This window comes from Pipistrellus hanaki, assembly GCF_964339955.1.
Source record: "Pipistrellus hanaki genome assembly, chromosome: X".
In the NCBI taxonomy this organism is placed as follows: domain Eukaryota; kingdom Metazoa; phylum Chordata; class Mammalia; order Chiroptera; family Vespertilionidae; genus Pipistrellus; species Pipistrellus hanaki.
In genome coordinates this window covers 14,170,329-14,196,432 of record NC_140524.1, presented here as the reverse complement: position 1 = coordinate 14,196,432, position 26,104 = coordinate 14,170,329, and the positions used below count along the sequence as shown (strand labels likewise).

At 36.5% G+C, this 26,104-nt stretch overlaps 1 protein-coding gene across 2 annotated transcripts in view; it reads left to right on the top strand.

Annotated features, from left to right (window-relative positions):
- AFF2 (ALF transcription elongation factor 2) overlaps window positions 1–26,104 on the top strand; it is a 510,630-nt gene that overhangs the window by 352,709 nt on the left and 131,817 nt on the right. For both annotated transcript variants that reach the window (XM_084871220.1, XM_084871219.1), the window contains exons 5-6: window positions 910–949; window positions 1,234–1,267. In XM_084871220.1, the coding sequence (XP_084727346.1) occupies window positions 910–949; window positions 1,234–1,267 (74 nt within the window). The remainder of the gene's footprint in view (window positions 1–909; window positions 950–1,233; window positions 1,268–26,104) is intronic.

Here is a 26,104-nt window from a genome sequence, read left to right as displayed (position 1 = left end):
ACCTTAAATAGTAAGTATACTGTAATTTTTACTGTATAATATGGCAAGATTAGACTTAAAGAGTATATTAATTGCAGTACTGATTGCTATAACTTATTCTTTTATTTACTGTAATTCATTGTCTCCAGTTTTGGAATATTTGCTATTTAGTTGATATTTTCTTTACTACCATGAGGGGCTGTGTGTGCCCTGAACATCTTTGTAGTGCTTTGGCCTGCAAGTTTTTTCAGGGTCCAAACAGGTGTGCCACACCGCCAGAAAGCCTGATGTGTGCAAATACTGATTTGTCAAAATCAGTGAATTATGTGTAGGAAGACTTTCAAGTCAAATTTAAACCCATTTAATAATGTGCTACATGACCATATTTTAAATTGCTTCCTATATTTCACCAAATTTGTAATGAAGTGTTAATAACACTTCTCTCATGAAAATGAGGTACATCTATTGCATATGTGTCACAGTTAAGGTAGAAAATTGGAGCTGTTTCTATAAAATGGAACAAGTAGCAAATCTATTAATTATAATCTTATTTATACTGTTACAAAATTATGATTATTTGTCTAAACTAAGTCCTCTTTGCTTCCTTAGAAGCATCATTGCCTAGCTCAGTGAGAAATTATACACTTGAATTTCACACATGGAGGTCATTTGTTACACAGATTTCCAATAGATACCAGGCTAATATAATTCTGAGAAAATGGCAGTTATGATAATGTTGCAGCAGATTTGCCTGTTAAATGTTTATCCTTCAAGTAGAACTATAGACAGATGCCTAATTAATGGAATTGTGAACAGTGGTTTCCTATTTAAAACATTATTCAAGTTATATCTTCATCAATAAGGGATATGTCTTTTGTTACCTTTGATTCATTTAACTAATGTTTGAATTGTATGTGTTCTTCCTTATAGGAATCTCAACATCTGACTCCTCCAGGATTTACCTTACAAAGTAGGTGTTTTTTTTTAAAAAAAATTCTTTGTCCAAATTTCATGCCCTTACCTCCCTCTCCCTCTTCTCTTTTCCACCTAATGTCATTGAAATACAAAGTAACAATAACAAAAGTCATATTGTGATATATCTAATTTGTTTCTTTTTTTCATCTTTTATGAATGGAAGGATGCTCTGAAAAAGTATAACTGGAAGGGCTGAATGTTTGAAGACAAATTTAATTCAGAATAATCACTTGACAGTAGAAAACATGGATAGTAATTATATTTGCCCTTTCTTTTCAGAGTGGAACGACCCAACCAGCAGAGCTTCTACAAAGTCAGTATTGTTCAAGTCGTGAGTACTTGTGTTTCCAAAATAGGCTTTTTCAGGGACATTTGGCAATGAAATGGTGCCTCAGTGCTAAGTGAATTTTTTCTTCTCTTCTGCTCCTTGAAAATATGAACCTTAGCTCATAATAATATGGTGTTTGGCTAGAGGTGAGAATGAGATTTACCATGATAAGCAAGTAACAGTAAAAATGAGTGATATCACCACTAGACCCTTAATGATATAGACACAGGCTGGGTAAATACTTGGGCTATGAAAACAACCATGACTATTGACTAGTTGTTTGAGCATTGTATAATTTCAGCTATAGAAAGTATATGCAATATTCAGCCACCACTAATGATGGAGAAAGGACACCTCTAAGCAGCCATGATTACTCATGACATATTGAGTGGATTGCTATGGCCATTCGTCTTTAGAATTCATCATTTGTAGGTCATATGAAGACTGTATGTTAAAGCCAAACTATGACAGTCAGGAAGAGATTACACAGTAATAGGTTAAAGTTCAAAAGCTAAAGCCCTGAAATTCACTCAGTACTGTCTTCATTTTTTATTAATGTTAACTGAAGGAGGGATATGGAGAAACCAGTTTTCTCAGATTAACTATTGTAGATTTTGTAACATCCATTTGTCCAAGAGTATTTTTTTCACAACTCCTTTTATTCCTAATAATCAAAAATAGGAGTCGATTTTTCAAGGTGAGTAATAGTCACATACTTGAAATTTTTCAAAATGAAATAATTTATGATGTTCCAGTGGCCTAACAGCACACTTGAAATAACTAGCTCACCTTTTGGAAGATCACAAATAATTGCATAAAACAATTTGGAATGATTTCCAAATAGACTGAGGCTCAGAGAAAGTCAATACCATTTCCATGTTCTTGGTTCTGTTTAGCAGCAAAGCACACAAAGCCCCATCACCCATCCTCTTATTTTGTTTTCTGGCCTTCTATACTGTGCCCTCTAATTCAAAGTTCAGTTTTAACAACCAAGAATTCTCCATTTAAAGAAGTTAGAAAAAAGTAAGGGGGGATAAAAAAAAAAAACAAAAAAAAAAAAAACATTATCCTGACTTAAAGACCAAATTATATAGAAACATAGAAATCAAAATCATCTTTAATTGTGTTCATTTTGCCTTAATCACATTTTTAATTGCCCTCCCCCTTGTTATAATAAGCAACAGATTTTATCCTCCTACTTTGCCTCATTCCCACTAAAATCAATAAAATTTACACACACACACACACACACACACACACACACAAACACACACACGTATGTGTGTGCACTTGAGATTTGTTGTTTCAATGTAGATTTCTAAACATGAAAAATATAAAAATATTTTCCCATTATAAAATGATCTATAGCAAGAGTATTAGGCTCCCATTTTGAAATATGTTGATTTCCATATTGACCCTGAAATGCCATTATTTCAATAGTTTGTGACTAACAGAAATAAAGTCATGAATTATGGTTTATAGTTTGAGGCTGTATTTCCAGAGAATAGCACTTTATAGCACAGGGTATATACTGCATTCAATAGTTAAGAGGTTTTCTATAGGAAGCATCAATAACACTAGAAGACACTGAGTCTATTTTATCAATGAGCTGCTTGCTCTCTGTTTAACTGCCTGGTCTAAAGTCCAAGTATTTTGCATCAAATTTCAACTGAAGTAAGTACTTTTTGTATTGTAGGGTATGGAATAGATAAAAATTATTATAAGAATTATTTTGACTTTTAGATTCCCAATTTTTTTTCAGCTTAGCTATTACTCATTTTCCCATATTTCAATACAGTGTGCTATTTAAGCCATCCTGTAATATTTTCTATTTGGCAATGAACAACATTGTGAGTGTAGACCGATTGTTGATGGCTGGAGCTTGGTTGGAAGCAACCCTAAGTAGGCCCTGCTACAGGAGAAACACCTTCCCATAATCAGCAAATATCCTGAATATACTCCTACCACTGAATTAGCACTGCAGTAGAGAGAGAGTTGATTCTTATAAAATAAAATCCCTTAATTACTGGTGTACTTTATTACTTCCTCTCATCTTTGCTTCTTTTCACTGGTTATAAAGTTGCAGGTCTTATATTTGAGCCTGGATTGCTTATCAGCACTGAAGGTGTGGGTACCAGGTCTGAAAACACTGGCCAAAATTTCCCTGAGTGCAACTAGGAAGCAGCAATGCTTACTTTGTGTTCTTTACAGCCACTATTCTCTCTGGGCCTTTTGGAGAACTGGGTCTTTCTTATGTTCAGTGTACTCCATCAACACACAGTACATTTTTATGAGGTGAGGTGTCCATTCATGTATTAGCATCCCAGCTAGTCCAACTGGGATTCTTACTGCCCATGAGCAAAAGCATTGGACTGGGGAATTTCAAGACCTGGGTTTGAACAGATATGGTATTGGAGGAAAAGCACTGACCTAGTATTCAGAATATGTGGGTTTAAATCACAGAGGAATTTATTTTTATTTAAAAATATAAATATATAGCCCATTAAGATAAATTTAAGGAAATTAATTTGCATGAGTATACACATGCAGGTACACATACTAACACTTGTCAGAATTCAAGTATAGATAGACATACTCTTTAGTAATTAAACTTAACAACATAACAGTGCATTTAACTTTGACTTTTAACAATTTTTATAGGAAAGAAGAGCTAACATATTTTTATTTCCTCAGTTTATATAAGTCTATGTTGTATTATAATCTTGGAACAGGCCTTATCCAGCCAGGCTTTCCAAATCTGAGTCCTTAGCCTCCTTATAAAAAGGTCTCTGTCCACAAAAAGGTCTCTGTGGAGCATGGGCTTATGAAGGTCAAATTATATTTCCCAGACTGTAGAATTGTATATTTATATATTAATACCATGCCTGTTCTGATTCTAAAAGAGCCATGTATTTCAGTTATAAGATTCAGGAATTAAATGGACACATCAGCTATTGTATTACTTTCCAGTTTTTTAATGATGCCATTAAAGAATAATGGAGCATAAAACTTAAACCAAAACCAAAGAACTTGAATTTCTTGAGTTGGATTGCTTCATCTTGTTGATAATATCACATCAATACAGTGCCTTTATAAAAATACATCACCTAGTTAGAAATTTTATGGGTCATCCTATATAATGAAAGCCTAATATGCTAAGTGCCCAGTCATCTGGTCATCCATTCAACCAATCAAAGCATACTATGCTAATGATATGCTAAGGCTACTCAACTGCTTACTATGACGTGCACTGATCACCAGAGGGCAGAAAGTTGACAGGTTGACCATTCACTATGACGTGCATTGACCACCAGGGGGGCAGAAACTCTGACTGGTAGGTTAACTTGCTGCTGGGTTCTGGCTGATTGGGACTGAGTGAAATGGGCCAGACATGCCCTGGAGCCCTCCCGTGGTCTCTTCCTGACAGGCCAACCTCCTGCATCCCTCCCAGCCCCAATCATGCACCAGTGAGGTCCCTGGGCATGGCCTGTGCCTTCTAGCAATCTTGGCTGAGGGATCCCCTCCCTCTGAGTGCACGAATTTCATGCACCGGGCCTCTAGCCTTAAATAAAAACAGATAAAATATATTTGATGGCCCTGAGACACATTTTCAGACAACATCCATGAATTCAAAGGTATCCATCTAGTCAACCCTTTATTTCAGTTAATTTTGTGAGTGCTATTAAAAAGATGGCTGCTCCAAATAACCAGTTCTTTAGTTAGACTTGGTTATTAGCTTCTGGTCTCTGACCAGTTGGAAACCATCCATACACCTTTTTAATCAAGCAAATCCTGTTTTAAACCATGTTGTTGAGAATGTCTAGAGTGTCCATAAATGCCCAATATAAAGGCGTATGTTCTTTTATTGCCATAAAACCAGTTCCTCCACTTATGGTATTAGCAACAGGTTTGAAAACATCCCAGTCATTGACCTAGAGAATTGATGAAAGATCTAATGGAAACAGACTAGTTGTATCCAGCTTTAGTTTACTTGTGGGTGATGAGTATGCACACTACATGAACAAATCCTTGGAACACTAGTTAGGAGGAAAGGAATACTACTACTACAGGAATGCCAGAAGTCTCATATAATAATCATTGTTCTATTAAACACATGTGCCAGGCTTTGCCCGAGGTCCATGCCAGGGACTTTTATATGCCTCACCCTATTACACTTGCAAACCATCCTGGAGGGACTCCAAATGATTTCTATTTTACAGATGAGAAAGTGGAAGCTAGAATACAACCCCTCCACATGAAATGTGCATTGGCCAGTGGGAAGACAAACTGACCATACACATTTATCTTGAAAGGACATTTTGGCTATGAGAACACAGAAGGACCAAGTAAAGTGCATTGCTCTCTGATGGGAAAACTTGAAAGCAGGCTGAAAGCTGTGTAGTCTCAAAGCCATCTCTCTTCCCACCAAGCTGCCCTTCCTCATGGGACCTGATGGGTTCAGGGATTTGCTATACCCCATTTAACCTTTTAAAAATGGAGACAACCTTTAAATGGATTTGTAGAGATGAAGTTGGTAGAAAGGAGTCCCATAAGAATGTATACCTCTTTGTTTTAGATGATACAAAATCAAGTCAAATTTTTTTTCAAATAAAGCGTTATTTATAAACTTTTCTCTATGTTGTCTGAAGATTTCATTACCATTGAGAATAGAAAGATTATGAGAATGTTTTCCAGTTTGTTATAACCAATAACAAGCCTCACATTATTTCCTAGATGAATTTTGAAAATTTTTACCTTCAAAAAAGTTCTTCACATTCATTACAATCTTGACCATTTACATATATAAAATCCTAAGCAACCATCACAACAGAAACAAACAAACGGATGACCAAACAGGATGTGTGGGGTGACCAGGCTGGCAGGGGGATTAGTGAGGGACTACCAAATGACTGAACAGCAGGCTGCATGGGGAGACCAGGCCTACAGGGGGGCAGTTAGGGGCTACCAGACTGATGGGGGGCAGTTTGGGATGACCAGGCCATCAAGGGGGCAGTTAAAGGTGATCAAGCAGGCAGGCAGGTGAACAGTTAGGAGCCAGTGGTCCCAGATTGTGAGAGGATACAGGCTTGGTTGAGGGGATGCCCCTTCCTGTGCATGAATTTCATGCACCAGGATTCTAGTACTTTCATAAAAATCATCATCATCCAAAGTGTTTCCTTTAAGACTCTTTTATGACTCTGATTTGAAATTTGAAAACTACAATGTCTTACTGCAGAGCTATAATCCACATCTCTAGCAATTTCACATACTCTTCCCTAAAAAATCTTCCCCAAAAAGATATTTGATCTGCTACTTAGATGCAATTTTGGTTGCAATGAGACTGTGTAATGAGGCAGGGGGGAAATTACTGTAAATTTCTTAATCAGATTATTTCTTAATCAGAATACATGATTTAGTAGTTGGAATTTAGAAATAGTACTCTGTGGGAACCCCTTTCTCGTCCCGCATGGTTCAGGGTTCTGGTTCAGGGTTTGGGTTCTGGAGAAGACTGCACACAAATGAAAAGAGACTAGAAAAGTATTAATTTGGGAATAATGAGGGCCAGGCAGGAGCCCACCACTAGTAGTGTTACAGAGTTCCCAAACAATCAAACAATGCAAGAGAGTTTGGAGAGATTCACTTTATTCACTGAGGTGGGCTTAGAAAAAATGAATTCAAATTCTAAGCAAGGCTACAAGGAGAACTTCCCTTTTTATTAAAGAGCCAGCCCTATGTGCACATAGTGGTTATCTCTCTGCTGGCCTTGAAAACAACACAATTCTATCCAATTAAAAATGCGCCTGGCATGGCATTGAGAGTATGGGCATATCTAGTCTCTGGCCTACAAGGTCAGACAGCTAAGTTTATCTTCCTCATTATTCAATCAGGCTAAAGCAGGCTAGAAAGCAAACATTTTTTATAATAAGAGGCCATCTAAGAAAAACAGCAGAAAATTCCAAATGGCAGTTTTTTACAAAATAGGGGTTTTCCTTCTCATTGGGAGGACTAAGCACTGCTCTGGCTTTGCTATCCCTTTTATTGAGACTATGGGATACACCCATAGCCCTTGGGCAGGAAACTCCAATAACAGAAATTTACATAAGACAAACAGAGGTGGAGGCTGCTTTAGCTCACAATGTTTCAACTAAGCAGTGAGCGAACTAGCTCTGACCTTTCAGAGCAATGAAGGTTGTTGACAATGACCAGTTTCTGGCAGTACTCATCATTTTGGTTTATCAAAGCAAGACGAAACTCTTTTGATAAATGGGCAATCTCGGTGACTTTCACTGGTTGCAGCCATTCTGATTTTCAAACTGAGACGTGAGCCAATTCTAGCTTTTAATCTGCCTGGCATCTCAGAGCTTGCCAACTTTTCCTAAGCACTTAATATACTTTTGAAAGTTCTCCATCACATCAGGGACAGCCACCTGGAAGCAGAGAAAACAAAATTTGGCAGTCTGTTCAAGCAGTGAATTAAAGGTAATTCACAGTTTGAAATGAATCAGCATGATGTTCTTAAGAAAAGTAATTAGACATCAAGAGGTTTTATTTTGAGTATTGTATATCGGCTAATGTGACAACAAGCAATATTGGCATTTGGAATGTTCACAACAAGAAGCACTGAAACTGCTGGTATTTGACAGGTGCCAAGATTGAAAACGGGCTCCTTCAATGGGAGCTGTGGATTTCCACTTTCATTATAAAGGCTGAAAACATAGATGTTTTTGTTCAGGTAGCATAAATCTTGGAAGATCAGATTTCATTTCTTGTGTTGTTCTTCATGTGCCCAAGATTCTGTAGATTTTGAGACACCTTTGTAATTAGAAGCACATGTCTTTTTCTCTCAGGGAAAATCAAGTATTTCTTCTACCTGATTTGCATCCATGTTTATATTCATTCATTCACACTTTCATTTCTTTCAACAAAAATTAATTATGCCCCTATTGTTTGTAAGGCTCTAAGCAAGGCACTATGGTAAGCCAGGGTGAAACACCACACATTGTCCCCTCAAGGAACTCACAATTAGGGAAGTTTAGATACCTCAACAAACTCATATTTATTGAATGCCTACTATGTGCTAGGACCTTTCTCTGTTTACAAGCTCACAGTAATCACTTCTATTATATTCTACAGTAACAGAAACTGAAATTCAGCGACATTGAGTGAGTTGCCCAAAGGGCCACAGTAACAAAGCCAGAACAGGACAGACTCGGAGGGTATGGTCTTAACCTGAAAAAGAGAGAGAGAGAGAGAGAGAGAGAGAGAGAGAGAGAGAGAGAGAGAGAGAGAGAGAGAGATTGATTTGTGGGCACTTTAGAGATAGTCCTACTGATTTGAAGTTAGGTGTTATCTTGCCCTGATGTTAAGCCAAAGTGGACAACCACAATGGAGGTGCCAATGGTCTCTGTCATTTTGGTTTAGATCAGGAAAAATATTAGATCTGAATACTGTCACTGAGTTAGGTCTTGTTATACTGCACATGCCGATGTAACATTCTGTAAGCAAGTTCCATCCTCAGCTCAGGGCCTTTAGCCAGATTGTGTCACTATGCCTATAACATGCTCCCTTTGGGGAAGTAGAAGGATCCATGACTGAAAGGAACTTATACCACCATGTAAGATCTCTATAAGGTTGATTTCAGTGGCATGTGATACAAACAACATCCTGCTAAAAAAAAATATCCATTTTGCCATATTGAATTGAAAAAAAGAGAACTGATATTTGGGTCTGTTTCTTTTAGAGGTTCATTCATGAACTTTCATGATTATCAATCTCTTTGATAATTGGAAACTTGCTTTATATCCTCTAACAAATATCCCTGATGTTATCAATCAATGGCTTATTTCTAAATTCTCGACAGTTTGAACAGTAACTGGGAGTGAAGTAAATAATGGTGGAAAACATTTACGCTAATAAGTGAGGAACCAAAGTTAAAATGATACCAGTTTTGTGACTGAAGATAATATTATGATAACACACACATATATGCACCTGTGCAAACACATGCTCTGTATCCAAGAATATCAAGTTGCTCTGATGCTGCTGTCTAATGAGATGTATGGACACACACATACACTCTTTTTGCAGTTACTTGATTGTAAAATACTACTACCAGAGATAACTTTTCATGTGCACGGTGAATATTCACTGTAAAGCACTTTCACTCAATGCATTATCCTCATGTGAGTGTCACAGCAATCCTGTTATATAGCCAGGTGAAAAGAAACCAGGCTTAGGAAGGGAAGCTATTTGCCCAAAGTCCTCCAACTAGGGAGTGGCAGAACTGGGAGTGGAAGCCAGTATTCTGCACTCCCATTACAACATGCTGCATTGTTCCAGATTTCGCAAATGGCAGCAGGGCCAAAACTCATCAATCAGAGTGCTGACAAATCTTGTAGGTCCAGGTGAAGAAAATATAGCAGCAGTGTAGACAAGGTCATGGATCATTCCTAGAAGTTAAAAAACAACAACAAAAAACCACAGAGACTGACGTAAATGAAAAGAGATATGTTCCCCACTTGTAAACTATTCATTCTGGTTTTCCATCTTATCAAGTGTTTTACAAACAGCTAGATCCTTTGCCACAATTATGTTATCAAGAATGTTATGTTTAAATGGTTTGCTTTTGACACCTTCTCAGAGCTGCTATCAACCTCTCCATTTTGCTGATGAGTGGGGTAGAATACCATAGATGCTTACACAATAACATCTGTAAAATCAGTTGAAAACTTTAACAAATGGCTTTCTTTGTGACTCATCCATCCACTTCAATAATGAGGACCAAAAAAGGAAAAGGTCTCAAAATTATCTAATTGACATCCCCAAATATGCTGCCAAAAGTGGGACAGAGGAATGAAGTAGGGTGGTACTTGGGTATGCCTTATAAAAACCAAATAAACTAAATTTCTATTCTTTGTTACCCTGTGGAATTTTGGCACCAAATATCTACTAGGACAACCCCAATACACTGCCTGATCCTTGACTAAGGTTCCACAATAACCTGAGTGAGTGATAAGGGAAAAAGGGTGGTAAAATGTAATGATTTATATGGAAACCAACCTACAGTTCTGCCACCTGCATTACCCAGTTTCAAGAGTGATTTCTTTTCTGCATATATTGTCTATTAAAAAATATATATTTCTAGATTTTCAAGAGAAAAAATTTAAGTACCTTGTAATACATGGAAATTATCTAGGATATCTGAAGATTGTAAAGGTCATTCTAAATTTCTCCAAAACCATTTTCATATATCATATAGTACAGAAAGAAAAGAGGCAAATATACTGCATCTGAGCAATGTGCTTGGATAATTATAGCCACCACACTTCTAGGCACCTTCTATATGCCAATGCACTGTTTATAAGAATTAACTATTTTATCCTCAATACAACTCTATGAGATAGGATAGCATCATCATTGCCACAACCACCAATACCACTATTATCACTGATCCCAGGGTTGTCCTTTCTAGGGCTCAAATATCCTAAATAGCCATGGCCGCACAGCTAATGCTACTAGTACTAACTATGGAAACCAATTTGTCTGGTTCTGTGCACAGTGATTTTTCTCTGGTTCAATCATTTCATCATCTTTTATCCTCACAATACCCCTGTAAGATTAAACTAATTTTGAGATGGAAATTTAATCTCAGAGCAGTTAAATGACTTGTTCAAGATCACATACTTAGTGAAAGAGCTGGAATTTCCCCCTAGGATTTTGAGATTACAAAACTCTTTTTTTTATTAATTTAAATTCTTTATTGGATAAATTATTACTTAAGTCTCCTTTATTCCCCATTGACCTCTCCCTCGCCACCCCCATCCCCCAGCACATGCCCTCACCCCCACACACATTGTCTATATTCATTAGTTATGCTCATTTGCATGCATATAAGTGCTTTGATTGATCTCTTACTCTGTCACCCCATGCCTTCCCTCATAGTTTGGATAGTCTGTTCAATGTTTTTATGACTCTGGTTTTATTTTGTTCATCAGTTTATATTGTTTATTATATTCCACAAATGAGTGAGATCATGTGATATTTATCTTTCTCTCACTGGACACTCTCCAGTTCGATCGATGATGCTGCAAATGGTAAGAATTCCTTCTTTTATGCCGAAACCGGCTTGGCTCAGTGGTAGAGCTTCGGTCTGCGGACTGAAAGGTCCCAGGTTTGATTCTGGTTAGGGGCATGCACTTTGGTTGCGGGCACATCCCCGGTGGGGGGTGTACAAGAGGCAGCTGGTCGATGTGCAAGAGGCAGCTGGTCAATAATATATATATATTTTTTTTTAAAAGAATTCCTTCTTTTTTATTTTATTTTTTTCCCCAAAATATATTTTATTGATTTTTTACAGAGAGGAAGGGAGAGAGATAGAGAGCTAGAAACGTCGACGAGAGAGAAACATTGATCAGCTGCCTCCTGCACACCCCCTACTGGGAATGTGCCCGCAACCAACATACATGCCCCTGACCAGAATTGAACCTGGGACCGTTCAGTCCGCAGACCGACGCTCTACCACTGAGCCAAACCTGTTTTGGCAAGAATTCCTTCTTTTTTACTGAAGCATAGTATTCCATTATGTAGATGTACCACATTTTTCTAATCCACTCATCTGCTGATGGGCATTTAGGCTGTTTCCAAATCTTAGCTATTGCAAATTGTGCTGTTATGAACATAGGAGTTCATATATCCTTTATGACTGATGTTTCTGTTTTCTTGGTATATATTCCTAGAAGTGGGATTACTGGGTCAAATGGAAGTTCCATTTTTAATTTTTTGAGTAAACTCCATACTGTTTTCCATAGTGGCTGCACCACCCTGCATTCCCACCAGCCTAACTTTTATTTCTTATACTGTATAGGCCACATCTGTACAATGTTACAATTAAACAACTACTGCTGAGAACAGAGGCAACACTGATAATATTAATACTTTCAAATTATAGAATGTTTTCCATTTCTACAAATCTTTGCATTTGTTACATTTGGTCTTTAATTAATCCTGGTAGCCTGGAGACAAGGGAGATAGTTATTGCCCCAGAAAGATCTACGCTTCCATGTCTGCACTTCTGGGTGGCTCAAATCCCAGCTAGCTCTCTCATTTCTTGTCGTGTGACTTGATGAAGTCATGTGGTACTATATGAGCCTTTATTTCATCATATATAAAATGGAAATGCAATACTACTCTAACTCCTTAGTGAATTGTGCTGATATTGAAGGAACTCATGCATGGGCATTGCAGTCAATTATTTGCATTACTTCTTTCCATGTGATAGAAGTAAGGGAAGTCATGGTCAGATGGCTTAAGTAACGTGCCCAAGATCACATAATGCATAGTGCAGCAAGGTTCAGTCTCAAGCCTCTTGAGTGTAGTTTTCTTTTTGAAAATACCCACCATTACTTCTCAAGCATTGTGTTGATGTGGTTTGAATCAAAGGATTAATTTCCAAAGCTGACAGAGAGGAATTGACTTAAAATTAATCACTATGTGTACCATTCATCTCCTAATTCAAATATTAGATATTTCCAGCACATATGTTTCAACATGTTGAGAAAAGTGAGTGAATTTTCTGGTTGCCTGGCTTCAAATCCCAGCTCCATTACCATTTAGTCATGTAATCTTATGCAAGTTACTTAAACTCTGTGTCACTTAATTTCCTCATCTATATGGCGGGGGTAGTAATAGCACCTACATAATAGGACAGAATGATTAATGTGCTTATCACAGTGCTTGATATGTAGGAAATTCTTAATAGACATTAACTGTTGTTATACTTATGGTTATTACTTTCATTATTACTGAGTGCTCTGAGTCAGTGACATTTGCACTATATTCTAATTTTTAGCCCCTGGAAAGCCTTTGACTCCATTCCCTGATTTGTCCCAGAGGTTTGCAGTTGGAACAAGACCTGTTTAGAACTAGAAAATGTGAAATACATTGGACATTTCCTCTGTTGATCCACCTACCTCAGCCCCCAAGTATAAAAATGAAGAATTGCTAAAATGTTTTAAATGTTTTCACTTTTGGTACTAGGCACATTGTGTTTCTTCTTGGAGTTCATCACAACATCTTATCACAGCCACAATTGTACTTTTAGTTATGTGATTATTTAAAAAAAACACAAAGTATAGAAGTTATTAAGTGCCAGGCACTATGCTGAGTGTTTTATATCCACTAGGTAATTGAATATTCACAAATCAATGAGATGTAGGCACTACTATTACCAACATTTTACATAGGAGGAACTGAGGTTCATGTACTGAAATTATATTCTCACAACCAATAACTGTGGGCTCAAGTCGTTTTGGGGGGAAAAGGGTATAAAGGAAGAAATAATTGTCTACATTTGCAAACAAAAGAAACATTCATAAGCCTACATTGTCCACACCAAAACCACCAGAACTAAGTGAATTCAGCAAAGTCACAGGATACAAGATTAACATATAAAAATCAATTATATTTCCATGTTAGCTATGAGCAACAAACAATTGAAAATTGCATTAAAATTCTATTTACAATAGCATCCAAAAACATAAAATACCTGAGTAAATTTAATAAAATATTTTTCAACTATAAAACAGGGCTAAAATAATTGAAGAATCCTCTATAATAATAAAAGCATAATATGCTAATTAGACCAGACAACCTTCAGGATAAAGTTAGGGCTGCGAGGGAAGCCTGGATCCCAGGTGCCAGAGGGAAGCCAATGCAGGCAGCCAGGGAAAGGATGGCCTATTCTTGCACAAATTTTATGCATCAGGCCTCTAGTATATAATAAGAACCTAAAATGCAAATTAACTGAATGACTGAATGACAGGTCACTATGATGTGCTCTGACCACCAGGGGGCAGATACTCAACACAGGAGCTGCCTCCTGGTGGTCAGTGCACTCCCAAGGGGGAGAACTGCTCAGCCAGGAGCTGGGCTCAAGGCTGTCAAGCTCAGGAGCCTCTCCTGCATCTGCTGTGGGCAGGCATTAAGGAGCGAGGGGTTCCAGACTGTGAGAGCTGGACTGTGAGAGGGATGTCTGACTGCAGGTTTAGGCGTGATCCCTGGGAGGATCAGGCCTAAGCCAGCAGACAGACATCCCCTGAGGGGTCCTGGACTGTGAGAGTGTGCAGGCTGGGCTGAGGGACCTCCCCCCCCCCCGCCCCCCCAGTGCACAAATCTCATGCACCAGGCCTCTAGAACCTAAATAAATGGAGAAATTATACTCATACATTAAATGACTCTATGTGGTTAAGTTCTAAATTCTCCCGAAATCTATAGATTCAGTGCAATCCTAGTAAAAATTTTATTAGGTTTTCTTGAAGAAATTGACAGGCATATTTATTTTTAATTTATATAGAAATTCAAATAACTTTGTTTAGCCTCAAATCAATTTTCTTTTATCCTTCTGTTTTTTTAAATTTTTATTTAATTCATTGAGGTTATATAGATTAATACAATTATATAGGTTTTAAGCGTATAATTCTATAATACATCATCTCTATGTTGTATTGTGTTCACCATCATATATCAAGTCTCTTTCATTCTATTTCCCAGGATAGCCTCTCACCTTTTCCCCCACTTTACCCCTATCTCACCCCAACTCCTTTTCCTCTTGCAATCACTATACTGTTACCTGTGTCTATGAGGTGTTTATTTTTTTCTTAATCCCTTCACCTTTTTCAGCCAGCCTCCAACCCCCTTCCTCTCTGACAGTTCTTAGTTTGTATTCTGTATCTATGAATCTGTTTCTATTTTGTTTGTTTATTTTGTTATTTAGATTGCACATGTAAGTGAAATCATATGGTATTTGTCTTTCTCTGACTGGCTCATTTCACTTAACATAATGCTCTCCACATCCATTCATGCTGTTGTGAAAGGTAAGATTTCCTTCTTTTTTACAGCAGCATAAAATTCAATTGTATATTATACAACTGCTTTTTAATACACTCATCTACTGATGGGCATTTGGGCTGCTTCCAAATCTTGATTATTGTACATAATGCTGTAATAAACTTAGTGGTATATATATTCTTTTGAATTAGTGTTTCTAGTTTCTTTGGATATATTCCCAGAAGTGGAATCCTTGGTCATATGGCAATTCCATTTTTAATTTTTTGAGGAAACTTCATACTGTTTCCACAGTGGCTACACCACTCTGCATTCACTGGGTTCATGTCTTGAACCTTTATCTGGCTGACTCCATTAAAACCCTTGAACCAGGATTTTCTACATACCTGTGGAATATCCAACCATAGAATCCACCAGAATCATTTGTTTTGTGAAATAACACCTCTTCAGAGATAAAGGAAGACCAAAATTTGATCAAAGGACATTATCTGCCCTAATTCCCAGGATAGCCTCTCACCTTTTATAAAATCACCCCTGGAGTAATTTCCTGACTTATAACTTTGGATTGCTTTGGTATACACACAAACATGAATGACTACTTCTGACATATTATAAGAAGCACATTAGCATTTTTCTAATCAGGGGGAACAGAATCCTTTTCTGCATTCCCATTTTTGTGCATGCACAAAAGAGAATTCATCTGAACAAGTAAACATGTGAATAAAATGTCATGGACTAGCCCCACCCTTCTTTGAAATAAACATTTACTCCCTTGCCTAGACAAATAATGCCTGGTACTGCATATCTGCTTCTATATTCTTCATCTAATAATGCATTTCAGACTCTGCCTTTAATTATGATCAGGCTTAACTATGAATCCCTTGGTGTGTTTTTTTTATGTGTTTTTTTTTCCCCCTTGGAGTAAGATAACATTTAAATAGGTTTTTAAAATAAGAATGAAATCTCAGAAGACAGACTATTGTAGAACATACTGTATATCAAAATATATGAGCATGTAAACACATTGCTTAGTGAACTATGAAAAATAATCCACTGAGGTGCCATTTTCTTTTACTCCTATGCACTATATTAAGTGAGCACTGCCATAAAGTAGATATGCACTTTTGAATATATTTGTGAATGTTTTTAGAATATCTGTTTCAGGCCAAATAGACGAATATTTTTCCTTCCCTTGCTAGGAAAAATGCACTGTAAGTAATTTAGGTAAGTGATATATTAAAAGAAGGCTTAAAAACAGTTTTAGAAGATAATTATGAGCAAAGACTTATCTTTAGCAATTTGATTCTGAATGTGATATAAATTAACTAAAAATAGAACCAAAGAGGTTCGAGTAAATCTTTTTAATATTTTATATAATTTAGAATTTGAAATCCATTGTATTTGTTAATGGCACCTTTATTATTATAATAGCTTAAAACTGTAGGTAAAATTAATATATCATTACAAGTAAATGTGTTCTGGAAAGTGATCATTCTGTGGACAGCATGAATTATTCTGGTCAAGAGACCACCTCTGTTGGAGAGCAATTCTTTCAAACACCATTCTATACATAAAGTTTTATATAAAACTCCTAGAAGTCCTTTCTAAAATTTTAGAATAATAGGAAGTATTCCTAAACATATAAACATACATCCTTCTATTGCTCTTACTAAAACTTTGTTATGAATTAAAGTAACTTGACTTTAAAAAATATGTTTCAATTAATATTTGTTGTCTTTTAACTCTGTATTAAAATTTTGGTAATATATAATGAGACTGTTAATTTTCCACATCAGGCCATGTCAAACCATTTCCAGTTTGAAGCCATTAAACAATTCTCCACATTTGAAATTATAGTGTAAAACCTTTTTTCTTAGCTTAATTCCAATAATGTAAAATGTGCATACGTATATGGAAAGGTTGCAAGACAATGCTTATCATAAATTGCATTTCAATAGCTCCTTCATCTCAAAGGAAGGCTAGGGACAAAGCAGATGAATCATGACAGTCTCTCATAATGAAAAAAACAAAAACTGGGAAAAAGACCATCCACATGCCCACTCCATTGTAGTGTAATTTGCCTGCTTGATAGTAATCACTGGATGATTATATTTCACAATTTACATGGGAAAGAAAAAGAAGACATAACAGAAATGTTTTTTCACTTGAAATAAACCTGTCACAAAAATTCTAGCATATATTTCCAAACAGAATAAAAGGCAATTTTTCACTCTTAAAAAGAATCCTTTACTTTGAAAATTATTCACTGCAGTTTTCCTCCAAATAGTAAGCTCATCTTATGCATTTATAATATGGTTTGATTTTCAAAACATTAATTTACATGTGCTTTCCAGAAACAAATATATTGTGCAAAGTGATGCTTACTTGTATAGCATAAAATATAATTTTAAAAAAACACACAGCTGGGACTGATTTGGCTCAATGGATAGAGCGTCGGCTTGGGGACTGAAAGGTCCCGGGTTCGATTCCGGTCAAGGGCATGTACCTTGGTTGCGGGCATATCCCCAGTAGGGGGTGTGCAAGAGGCAGCTGATTGATGACTCTCTCTCATCGATGTTTCTAACTATCTCTCTCCCTTCCTCTTTGTATAAAATCGATAAAAAATATATTTAAAAATTAAAAAAAAACAAACACAAAAACTGGAGTCCATAGTGAGAGTTTGATCATCATTAATATTAATTATTTACAGTCCAATAACTTTTGCTAATACAAGTAGAGATAGAGATGCCACAGGCTGCCTCAGAAGTAGTTCCATAATGTTCATTCATAATTAGTGAAATGCCATATTCTAGCAGCAATCATATACTATCCATTCTTGTTCTTATGGGAACCTAATTCTTCAAGCCCTCACCACCCGCCCTTCACTTTGCTGGTTCACAGACACATTCCATGAGCTGAAAATCTAACAACAAATTAGTGAGAATATAAGAGCAGTTTTTAGGACTTAACATTTGAAATAGCATGCAATCCTTGGTGTGCAAAATATTCACCCTCAACATGAATTAGACAGATCAGTAACTAAAACGTGGCATAGGATCTCTCAAAACATGAATTCTTTAAAGAACCCTGTGTGGAAAAGTTACCTTAGAATTATCATTTCAAATAGAGTAAAATGCCTTTGATGAGCTATGCAACATCATTTGAAATCTGTGCACCCAGGAAGTATAAACCCACCTTCCTGCTTCCACTGGGATGTTTTCAATAAGATGCTGGATTTTTAAAGTAAACGTGTTTAGTCTTTTTTGGAGAGAGGGTCAAACCATGCAGGGACATTTACAGCAATACAGAGATTGATGTTATGTGGATCTCAATTCTTCTATGATGCTTTCTTTTGGGAATTTATTTCCTCTACATGAAAATAGACAGCCTCAGAAATAAATTCAAGCATTTAAGTAAGCCCTCAAATAACTTGGCTAAACACAATTTGAACTTCCATATGGAATTGAGCTTGAACAGTTTATCAAAAATTTTTCTGAGCTGATTATACAGGGTGAATCTTGGGTCTGTTATTTGTAGAACACTGATTTCAGATATTTGTTATGTATGTTTTTATTGATTTTAGAGAGAGAGGAAGGGAGAGGGATAGACAGACAGAAATATCCATCGAAGAGAAACATTGATTGGCTGCCTCCTGCATGCTTCCCACTGGGGATCAAGCTTGCAAACAGAATATGATGCCCTGAACAGGAATCAAACTGGCAACCTCGTTGTTTATTGATCGATGCTCAACCACTGAGCTACATTTGCCAGGCTCAAATATTTTTAATGTAATCATCTGAGGTATTTTTCAAGAACACGTTATGCTTCTAAACTTTAAAAAGGAAAGGTCAATTTCTACATTCCATTGTGACCACCAGCCAGGTTGGCAAGAGAGTTAAAAATGTGGCTAAGGTTGATTATTTTGAAATGATCAGCATATTGACTCTTACTTCCCAATTGAAAATCAGGTTTTTACTGCACTTTAAAAATATTTCCTATTAGTGTCAAAAATGCCATTGGAAGCTTTGACTGTGTGGTTTTATTTATGCCATGCAAATGATGTGAATATTTGAAGCAAATATATTCAGAGGGAAAGAAAATAACCTCTTTTCTGTCAATTAGCTGAATGTGTAAGGCAAAATTATTTTAGATATGAAATGATCTAGATTTCACCCTTTTTAAGTGCACTATTTTAAAGTATTACTATGAAATAGTTACCACAGAATATTGTTATTTAAAACAAAAAGGACATTTATGATCCAATATATTTAAAAGAAACTGAATTTTTTTTTGTAGGAATTTTTTGTGCCTTTAGTATACTAATACTGTATTTCTATAGGAGGGGTCAGAATAGGAATTGTTTCCAAAACTAAGTTGGCCTTAGAATTTTCCCCCCAGAATTCCCTCCTGACATTGTGGGGAATTTCAGACCATGTAGATCTGGATAACTAATTCATTATAGAGTTCTCTGTGCATACAGGGGTGGGCAAAAATAGATCAATAATAATAATAATCAATACAATAATTACTAAATAAATAATTCAATAATAAACTATGTTTCATGTACTCACAACTGTAAACCTACTGTTATCCACCCTTGTATGTAGACTCAACTTCAATATTTACCTGGAATAGAGATGTTCATTACTTTTTATCTTGCTACCCTTACTCCACTTTTCCTCTAGTTGCCCCACCAGCTGAGAAAGTATGTTTTAAGTCAAATGTCCCTTTTAGGCAACTTAGTGAAATTTCATTTTTTATTCAAAACTAATGGAGACTTTATTTTTGTATTAACAATATGGAAGATTTTTTCAAATCCCACCAACTTTTACCCTGAAATTTTTTCTGTGAAAAGTATTTGGTTCATTTTTTTTTTCTTCCCAGACCACCTGCAACTGTAAATTGTCTCCTGGGTGGTTGACTACACCCACAGATTATCTTCCCTCATTGTGTAGAAAAGCTGACTGAATAGAGAAACAAATGTTGTATACTCGCTGAACATTCATGAGAGATAATTTACTACCATATTTTATAAACCCAGGGACTGAATGTGCTTAAGAGATTTTTATTAGATATTTCCAAGAGAGATAATAGTTCTATTATCCTGGTAATTTTTGAGACCATTAAGACTGCTGGGATTATTTAAAATACAGTAATGAAGTCAACTCTCAAATCACGGTATGTGGATTGTCCATTTCAAACTGTGTCTCCCAGCTGGCAGCTCTGGACTGTCCTCCAACTTTCCTTTTTGGGAATGTGTGTTTGGACTGCAATCTTGCATAACATTAGACTGAGAAAAAACATTGGCAACGAGGTTGCATTACACACAATCCAGAGTCTAAAGGAAAGAATATCCCATTTTGCCCTGGTTTTCTGTGTGCTACTAGGCTCTATCAGCACCAGTAATCTGGAGCCGATATAGTCCCTCCTAAACAGCCAAATTATATATTCAAAGCCAAGAATGTGTCCTTTTTTTTAAAAAAAGCAATTTGATAAAAGATCTCCTATTATTAAAAGCACTTAGTATGTAGTTAAGCTTATATAAGACCCTACACTGGAATTTCTGATTTACACACTTAAAGCAAAGATTTTTTTCCGTGTGCACAGTACTCCATTTATCATTTTAATTTACTTTATTGACTAAATAGTTATGAACACATTTTAAAATAATGCCTATAACATACAAGTAATTTATAATTTTCATTATGTCTTATCTCATGCACATTATCTGAAGCTTGATAGTAGATAGTTGGTTTGACATACAAGTATCCAAAATATTGATGGGTAGCTGAGGTAAGTTCTGATTAGTTTACTCTTTCTGCCTTTACCAATTACATATTGTTCTTTGTATTTTTTTCCTGATATATACTCATATTAGTAATATGCATCATGTAAAATTTGTAGAGAGAGAAAAAATGATTCAGTGATTGTATTTGGAATATATATATATATATATATATATATATATATATATATATATATATATATATATATATATATATACACTAGAGGCCTGCTACATGAAATTCGTACATGGAGAGGATGTCCCTCAACCTGGCCTGCACCCTCTCCAATCTGGGACACCTCTTGAAATGTCTGACTGCCAGTTTAAGCCTGATCCCTTTCACAATCTGGGAATGCTGACTCCAACCACTCATCTGCCTGCCTGATTGCCCCTAACTGAATCTGCCTGCCAGTCTGATAGCCCCCTAACCACTCACCTGCTGACCCAATCACCACCAACTTCCCTCCCCTGCCACAACCCACCTGCTCCTGCGGAGCCATCTTGTGGAGGCAATCTTGTGACCACATCATGCGTGAGGGCCACCTAGGCTTTTATTAATATAAACATAAAGTATAAGCAGCCAGCCACTGGGCCAACCAGCTGACTGGCCAGTAGCTATGACATACGCTAACCACCAGGGAGCAGACACTCAATGAAGGAGCAGAAACCACAGGCATAGAAACATGGAACAGGCTGTTGGATCTCAAAGGGAAGGGAGGAGAAGGAAGGGCAGAAAGAGATTAACCAAAGCCCAGAAATAAAATCACATTCATATGGGCAAATAATTTTTTATTAAAAAAGCCAAAAACACACAATGGAGTAAAGAATGCCTCTCCACCATAAAAATCCTATAAGATTCCATAGGTAACAAAATACCATATTTCCCCCAAAATAAGACAGTGTCTTATATTAATTTTTGCTCCCAAAGATGCACTATGTCTTATTTTCAGGGGATGTCTTATTTTTCCATGAAGAAGAATATGGTACACATTTATTATTAAATGAAAATAAAGGAAATTTATTAACTGTATACAGTACGGTGGTACGGTAGTTGTCAACACAAACCAGACAAACTGTGAATCCTACAGCATCAAGAATTTACTCATTTATTCAATGACAATCATGTCATCATCTTCTGGAACATCATCATAACAATCCAATTCCTGAATTTCCTGGTGAATTTCTTGTGATTCCATTTCTTTCAGAATCAGTGGACCAAATCTCTCATGTTTAGCCTAGGGGGGGCCTTATTTTTAGCAGATGCCTTATATTTCACTGAGAAGGAAACCTGTAAGTCGGTCTTATTTTTGGAGGATGTCTTATTTTCGGGGAAACACAGTAGTAGACATATGTCATAGCAATATCATTACAGAGACAGCTCCTAGGGCAATGGAGATTAAGGAGAAAATAAACAAATGGGACTACATTAAAATAAAAAGCTTCTGTACATCAAAAGCAACAAAACAAGAAAGCCCACTGCATGGGAGAACATATCTCCCAATGATATTTCTGATAAGGTTTTAATCTAATACAACTTAAAAAATAAATAAACAATCCAATAAAAAAAACGGGCAAAGGATCTAAATAGACACTTTTCAAAAGAGGACATACAGAAGGCCCAGAGACATATTAAAACATGTCCAAAGTCATTAATCATCTGAGAGATGCAAATCAAAACAACAATGAGATACCATCTCACACCTGTCAGAATGGCTATCATCAACAAATGACAAGTGCTGGATAGGATCTAGAGAAAAAGGAACCCTTCTGCAATGTTGGGGAGAATGCAGACTGGTACAGCCACTGTGGAAAACAGTATGAAGTTTCCACAAAAAGTTAAAAACGGAACTTCCATTTGACCCAGTAATCCCACTTCTAGGACTATACCCCCAAGAAACCAGAAACACCAAACCAAAAGGATATGTGCAACCTTATGTTCATAGCAGCACAATTTACAACAGCAAAGATTTGGAAACAGTCCAAGTGCCCATGAGCAGATGAGTGAATTAAAAAATTTTGGAACAGCTACACAATGGAATACTATGTATGCCGCTATAAAAAAGAAGTAACTTTTACCATTTGCAACAACATAGATGGAACTGGAGAGCATTATGCTAAGAGAAATAAGCCAGTCGGAGGAAGAAATATCACATGATCTCACTCATATGTGGGATATAATCAACATAATTTGATGAACAAGATTAGATCCAGCCAAAACCGGTTTGGCTCAGTGGTAGAGCGTCGGTCTGCGGACTGAAAGGTCCCAGGTTCGATTCCGGTCAGGGGCATGTACGTTGGTTGCGGGCACATCCCCGGTAGGGGGTATGCAAGAGGCAGCTGGTCGGTGTTTCTCTCTCATCAACGTTTCTAGCTCTCTATCTCTTTCCCTTCCTCTCTGTAAAAAATCAATAAAAATATATTAAAAAAAAAAGATTAGATCCATAGACCAATGTTAGGGGAGGGGGGTTAGAGTGCAACCAAAGGACTTGTATGCATGCATATTAGCATAATCAATGGACACAAACACTGGGGCAGTGAGGGCTTGCCCAGAGTGGTAATGGCTGGGGGAAGGGTCAATTGGGGGAAAAGGACACATAATGTAAAACTTTAGGCATTAAAAAAAGAATAATATGCAAAACTTGAAATAAAATAAAAAAATGCCTTTCCAATAATGATGCTGGAAAAAATTGGAAGGCCACATGCAAAAGATGAAACTAGACAACAGTTTGTCCCCATGTACAAGAATTAATTTTTTTTGCATTATATTGATTACTTGCACTAGAAAGTGACCATCTAGCTGCATTTAGTCTACAAAATCTGGTTGATTAACTGTCTTATTCACTGAGGTTTGGGATCTCACATTGAAATATCATTAAGGCATGGTGGATATGGCTCAATTGGTTAGGCATTTTACTATGCAAACCTTTCCCAAGGGTTGCTGGATTCAACCCAGGTCAGGTCACAAGCTTGATCCCAGGTAGGGGGCATGCAGGAGGCAACTGATTGATATTCTATTCTCACATCAATGTTTCTCTCTATCTCCCTCTCCCTTTCTCTCTCTCTAAAAATCAATTAAAATATTTTTAAAAAGAGAAATATCATTCAGGCCATAGCATATTACTCTTTCAGGGGCATTTAAAGGCACACCAGTAAACTTCCAATCTAGGTTCATAGTTATTATTTGAGGAAATACCAAGGGTAGATACAAGATGCTCAGTAATCTTCTCAACTTATAAAATCATCTTATTGTACACATGCTTCTCACTTAGTTGAACCTTCTTTTACTGTTATTGGATTTTTATTTATTTATTTTTTGTCCACAGGGAAGAGGAGTAGGGTGGGAATGATGCTGGAAATCCAGGGAGCAATGCGAGAAGGAATGTATATTTCCACTAGAAAAGAAGTAGGAATTAGATTTTTAGAAGTCAGAAGATTATTATGTTTGCCATAAGATAAAGTCCTGAGGGTAAATCAACCCCAAGTGGCCCTGGCCTTGGGACAGAAGATCTTTATTTTGCTTCTCCTTCACTGAAATTGAGTTCTGATAAAAGCCAAGAGAGAAATAAATTGAAAAGTTTAAAGCAAGAGCTCAGAATTACTAATGTTGTACTGTGTGTCTTTTGTTAAGGTTCAGTGCCTTCTGTGCATGTCTTAATAATTTGGTGTATGGCCAATTAGGGATATTTAACTCAGAAGTAAGCAGAATACTGATTGAATTTGACTGCCAGTTGGCCTACCTTGAAAGCACAGAGTGAATTGGCTTCAAATTGGTAACTGATGTGGTTTTTCAAAAGGATGTCTAACTCCAGGTGGTTGGAGATCCAATTCAGTTACTTCAGACCAGCAAAAAAGAGTAGAAAGACTCCTGAGAACTAGGAGTCTTATTGATGCTGTGGTTAATACTGACAGCAGTGTTGCTTCTGCAGAGGTCAGCATTGCTATTGAAGATGGAGCTCAATGGTTTGACTTTCCCAAAAATTCCACAAACGTAACACTCTGAATAGTGTTTCTTTTTCACACATATGCATTTCTGAATTCTAAAAACAGGTATAAATTTATGCAGATGAATCTGGCTTAACACAGCGAATTGCTGCTTGAGATATATTTTAGAATTACTAATATTTCCTAGATCAAGCTAATAGGTTTACATAGATTGATTTATAAACCAGATAAAGCTTTATGTTATCTACCATTGTAGCTGGACACATTTTTTTACAAGCAACATAAAGGTTGTTCATATATTTTCATTATTTCTGGCAAAAGTAAAATAAAATAGAAACAAATCCATTGAATGTGGCCACCATTAACTAAAATTAACTGAAAAATTTCTGACAAGCTCATCTCTGATGATGAATGAAACATTGGAAAAAGTTACCTAAAAATTGCATGAATACTAATAAAATGTGCCCCTGTATTTTGAGTATGCACAGTTCAAAAATCTATAATAGAACCATTTATAATGTGTTAGCAGCCAGAGCTCCATCTTGTTTTAAATAATTTTATTTTTCTATTTCTTGTGAAATTTTAACTCACTGAAAGAAGACTCGTGACATTTCACTGCATGAGGTGAGTCACAAATGGAATAATGTGAAATAACATTATTAGGGTACTGAAGAAAATGGTATGGCAATAATGCATTTTACAGTAAAATTTGATAGTCCTCTAAAGATCAATGAGTGTGTTTGTTTCCTTTGAAGTGAAAGGACAAAGGCTTCATAATGGAACCCAGAGAAGCACCTGAATAGGAGGAATCTTTGTCAGATAAAATGAACAGCTATCCTTTCTAAGGTGAATTCAGAAAATAAACCATGTGCTTTGCAGCAGGAAGAAATATCCTAGGTACTTCTGTGGTAGTCATTGTAAAGCTACCCTGGAATGAATGGAAAGCCTCTCATAGCCACACAGAATAAAAATAAAAAAATGCAGTGAGTCACATGGTCTCCTCCTGTCCCAAACATTGATTGAAAGGGCACTTTAGGAAGAGAGAAAGAAACAGCTGGGCACCTTCATTTGCATCACCAAACGTTAATGATGGAGGCATTTTTATGGACACACTGTGTACACAGAATTGGTTCAATTAAAAATAAGTTATTTTACACTAGCCTTTACCCCACCAGGATTAAAAAAGAGAGACAAAACTAACACCATTTATCTATGTAAAAATACATTACTTAAAAAAAAAATGAGGCAGAATG